Here is a 5,000-nt window from a genome sequence, read left to right as displayed (position 1 = left end):
TATTGGTATCAGGAAGTACTGGAGTTTATGCACCGATCCGATACCACGTAATAAAGCCCTAAAGAAAATCTACATTAAAGTAGTTTATTTATGTTCTTTTTCCGTTATAACCGACTGTCAAACTGGAGAATAAAAGAAAGTTCTACGACATTCATTGTTTGTCTTTGTTCATGTTTCACAAAGAGTTTAACCTGAGCCAGACAGACAACAAAGATAGAAATCATATCACATCCATACAGGGATAGTAGTATACAGCTGTTAAAACATAATGAAATATATGACACACTGGTATCGGATCGGTACTCCGTATCAGCCGATACGCAACTTCAGGTATCGGAATCGGTATCGGGAAGCAAAAAAATGGTATCGGGCCATCTCTAACACACACACACAAACACACAGAGACACACACACACACACACACACACACACACACACACACACACACACACACACACACAGAGAGACACACACACAGACACACACACACACACACACACACACACACACACAGAGAGACATACACACACAGACATACACACACATACACACACACAGACAGACAGACAGACAGACACACAAGTAACTTTAAATTTACAGCGTAGATGTACAATGGTTCATGGAACTCACATACCAAAAATTACACATATGGACCACTAGGTGGCGCTATAATGATGGAAAACGTGATAACTCCCACATCGCACATTAGAAACCCTTACAGCCACGTGCTCCTTGAATCGAGCTGAATCGGATGATAAAGGCCACGCCCATTTCTGCTAAGAAATGTTTTCGCAATATTGCACAATGCGCAAAATAGGGCTGGGCGATATGGACCAAAAGTCATATCCCGATATATTTTGGCTGAATATCGATATACGATATATATCCCGATATTTTTTCCGCAAAGTGAGAGCAAATGTTCAGTCAAAGTCAAAGCCAAGTATGACATGTCACATGTAGTTTCATAGAAACCGGCTATTTCAGTGAACAGTTACAAAATCAAATGAATAAATAATAAACAGGTTTCTTCACCTGGTTCAATGCTCAGCTGTTCAAATAACAATAAAATGTAAACATAAATACTGTATAACAACAGGAGTACCTTTAATGAAATCAAAGCTCCATAAGGTTTGTTTTAGTTTTTCCAACGTTTTAAATTGTTAAATTTTTCTTCTACACATTTTCAGCGCTTATTTCTACGTCCCATATTTTCTGATATAGGGCTGGGCGATATAGAGAAAATCAGATATCATGATATTCTTGACCAAATACCTCCATATCGATATTGCGGCGATATATTCTAGAGTTGACAGTTGGTGCTCGCAAAATATCTTCACACTTAGATTTTAGATAAATAATCATTAATAATGGAACAGCTACAACAGTCTTTTCTGTTCTATTATTAATGATTATTTATCTAAAATCTAAGGGTGAAGATATTTTTGAGAGCACCAAAAATATCTTCACACTTAGATTTTAGATAAATAATCTACAGTCTCAACATCTCAACAGTCTTTTCAATCTATCGCACCGTTGTTTAAAAGAGAGCTGAGCCAGAAGGCAAAGCTCTCGATCTACCGGTCAGTTTTCGTTCCTACCCTCACCTATGGTCATGAAGGCTGGGTCATGACCGAAAGAACCAGATCCAGGGTACAAGCGGCTGAAATGGGTTTCCTCAGGAGGGGGGCTGGCGTCTCCCTTAGAGATAGGGTGAGAAGCTCAGTCATCCGTGAGGAGCTCGGAGTAGAGCCGCTGCTCCTTTGCGTCGAAAGGAGCCAGTTGAGGTTGTTCGGGCATCTGGTAAGGATGCCCCTGGGCGCCTCCCTAGGGAGGTGTTCCAGGCCCGTCCAGCTGGGAGGAGGCCTCGGGAAGACCCAGGACTAGGTGGGGGATTATATCTCCAACCTGGCCTGGGAACGCCTCGGGATCCCCAGTCGGAGCTGGTTAATGTTGCTCGGGAAAGGGAAGTTTGGGGTCCCCTGCTGGAGCTGCTCCCCAGCGACCCGACACGGATAAGCGGACGAAGATGGATGGATGGACAACAGTCTTTTCTGAACAGCTAAGTTCAGAAGAGTACATCACTTCACTGTAACGCAGCCTTTAAAACCAGGAAAACACACTTATGTCATATCACGATATCACGATATCCAAAATCTAAGACAATATCTAGTCTCATATCACGATATCGATATAATATCGATATATCGCCCAGCCCTAGTGCAAAACCAACTTTTTCTATCTCCTCCTAGGCCGTGGAACCGATCTGCACAAAACTTGGTACGTAGCATCTCCAGATGGACCTGACCAAAAGTTATCAAAAGAATTTTGCTGTGTTAAACTATGCGCAATTTACAACCAAACAAAATTTCGTAGCTAGCTACAAAACACGAACTTTAGCATATTTCGGCCCAATTTAAAAGTATCAGAGCTAAAGTTGGTTATATTGTTCGACATCCCACTTCGAGGCTCCCTACCAAATTCAGTAAGGATTGGCCATTAGGGGGCGCTATAATGAACGTAGACGCGTTTTGGCAAATAACTGCAATGGCAATATCTCTGCCGCGGTAAATGCTATCATCACTTAACTTGAGATTATTGTTCGACATGCCACTCTGGGGCTCTACACCACATTTGGTGACGATTGCCCTCTAGGGGGCGCTATAATTGAAAAAGAACTGTGTCTCTGAGTGTGTGTCTGTCTGTGTGTCTCTGTGTGAGTGTCTGTGTGTGTGTGTGTGTGTGTGTGTGTGTCTGTGTGTGTGTGTGTGTGTGTGTGTGTCTGTGTCTCTGTGTGTGTGTGTGTGTGTCTGTGTGTCTGTGTGTGTGTGTGTGTGTGTGTGTGTGTGTGTGTGTGTGTGTGTGTGTGTGTGTGTGTGTCTGTGTGTGTGTGTGTGTGTGTGTGTCTGTGTGTCTGTGTCTGTGTCTCTGTGTCTGTGTGTGTGTGTGTGTGTGTGTGTGTGTGTGTGTGTGTGTGTGTGTGTGTGTGAGTGTGTGTGTGTCTGTGTGTGTGTGTGTGTGTGTGTGTGTGTGTGTGTGTGTGTGTGTGTGTCTCTGTGTGTGTGTGTGTGTGTGTGTGTGTGTGTGTGTGTGTGTGTGTGTGTGTGTGTGTGTGTGTGTGTGAATCTGAATCTGTCTTCATTTCAGATCAACAAAGGTCAATTTAGAAGATTTTCATCAGATTTTGAGAGACTCTAGTCACCTCATCCAGCTCCCCATGTCCTGGTGAGTCCTGACTGCCCCCCCTCCCCATCCGACTGAACATGTCAGGTCGGCCAAAATAAACGCCGACAGCCCCCCAGACTGACGACGGCACGGGACGGGACACACCGAACAGACTCGAGTCACCGACCTCAGCAGACTGTCAGACGGCCGACTATCAGCCTGGTGTGTGTCACACCTGGTCTGACCAGCCAGTATATCTACAGTCCAGGCCAAAAGATGGGACCCACCTTCTCATTCAATGTGTTTCCTTTTTATTTTCATGACTATTTACATTGTAGATTCTCACTAAAGGCATCAAAACTATGAATGAACACATATGGAATTATGTACTTAACAAAAAAGTGTGAAATAACTGAAAACATGTCTTATATTTTAGATTCTTCAAAGTAGCCACCCTTTGCTTTTTTATTAATAAGGGAAATAATTCCACTAATGAACCCTGACAAAGCACACCTGTGAAGGTAAAACCATTTCAGGTGACTACCTCATGAAGCTCATTGAGAGAACACCAAGGGTTTGCAGAGTTATCAAAAAAAAAAAGCAAAGGGTGGCTACTTTGAAGAATCTAAAATATAAGACATGTTTTCAGTTATTTCACACTTTTTGTTAAGTACATAATTCCATATGTGTTCATTCATAGTTTTGATGCCTTCAGTGAGAATCTACAATGTAAATAGTCATGAAAATAAAAAGGAAACACATTGAATGAGAAGGTGTGTCCTAACTTTTGGCCTGTACTGTAAGTCCCCTTTGTTTCTCTTATGGGAGGTCAGTTGTATTTTTGAGTTAATACGTTCAGAGCTTAAGTTCAGTCTGTCTGTTTGACCTCTTTTAAGGGCCCAAACTGTATCTCTATTGTGTTGTAATTCAATCCAATCCACTTTATTTCTATAGCACATTTTACAAACACAAAGTTTCCAAAGTGCTGAACAGAAGACTCAGAACATACAAATAATTAATATAAAATTATTTATAATGATAATGATTTTGTCGGCAAAAAAAAAAAAAACCTTTTTAAATCCTCTCGTGACTCGTCTTGCCTAACTGCTTGGTCCCTGACACACCTCTCAATATTTCCCGACGTTTGCCTCCCCACCTTCACAACTGTCGTCGGGGGCGACAGGAGGCTAGGACCCCTGTCCAGTGTCGTTACACTGGCTGTCATACTCTATCTTCAGGTTACCTGGACGACGACATCAGCGACAGACAGGAAGTCAGTTCCAGGGAAAACGTCTTCGTCCTCTTCTTCTTCACTCTCATTCCTCATGATGTCATCGGGGGGCGGAGCTTCACTCTCATTCCTCATGATGTCACCGGGGGGCGGAGCTTCCAGCTGCTCCTGGTAACACAAACACAGTTTCACACACCGGCAGACAGACAGACAGACAGACACACACACACACAGACAGACACACACACAGACAGACAGACACACAGACAGACACACACACAAACACACAGTTTCACACACACATAGACACACACACACACACACAGACAGACAGACAGACACACACACACACAGACAGACACACACACACACACACACACACACAGTTTCACACACACATAGACACACACACACACACAGTTTCACACAGACAGACAGACACACACACACAGAGACACACACACACAGACAGACACACACTCACACACAGTTTCACACACACACACACACACACACACACACACAAACACAGACAGACCGACACAGAGTTTCAGACACACACACACACACACACACACAGTTTCACACACACACAAACACACATACA

The 5,000-nt window shown here is 43.2% G+C and overlaps 1 protein-coding gene across 1 annotated transcript in view; it reads right to left on the bottom strand.

Annotated features, from left to right (window-relative positions):
* kiaa0586 (KIAA0586 ortholog) overlaps positions 1-5,000 on the bottom strand; it is a 37,235-nt gene that overhangs the window by 27,109 nt on the left and 5,126 nt on the right. Inside the window, exon 7 of the mRNA XM_028566280.1 lies at positions 4,406-4,561. Coding sequence (XP_028422081.1) covers positions 4,406-4,561 — 156 coding nt within the window. The remainder of the gene's footprint in view (positions 1-4,405; positions 4,562-5,000) is intronic.

Source organism: Perca flavescens, chromosome 20 (genome assembly GCF_004354835.1).
Source record: "Perca flavescens isolate YP-PL-M2 chromosome 20, PFLA_1.0, whole genome shotgun sequence".
NCBI lineage: Eukaryota > Metazoa > Chordata > Actinopteri > Perciformes > Percidae > Perca > Perca flavescens.
The sequence above is the reverse complement of the archived record's forward strand: the minus strand, read 5'-3'. Positions and strand labels throughout refer to the sequence as shown.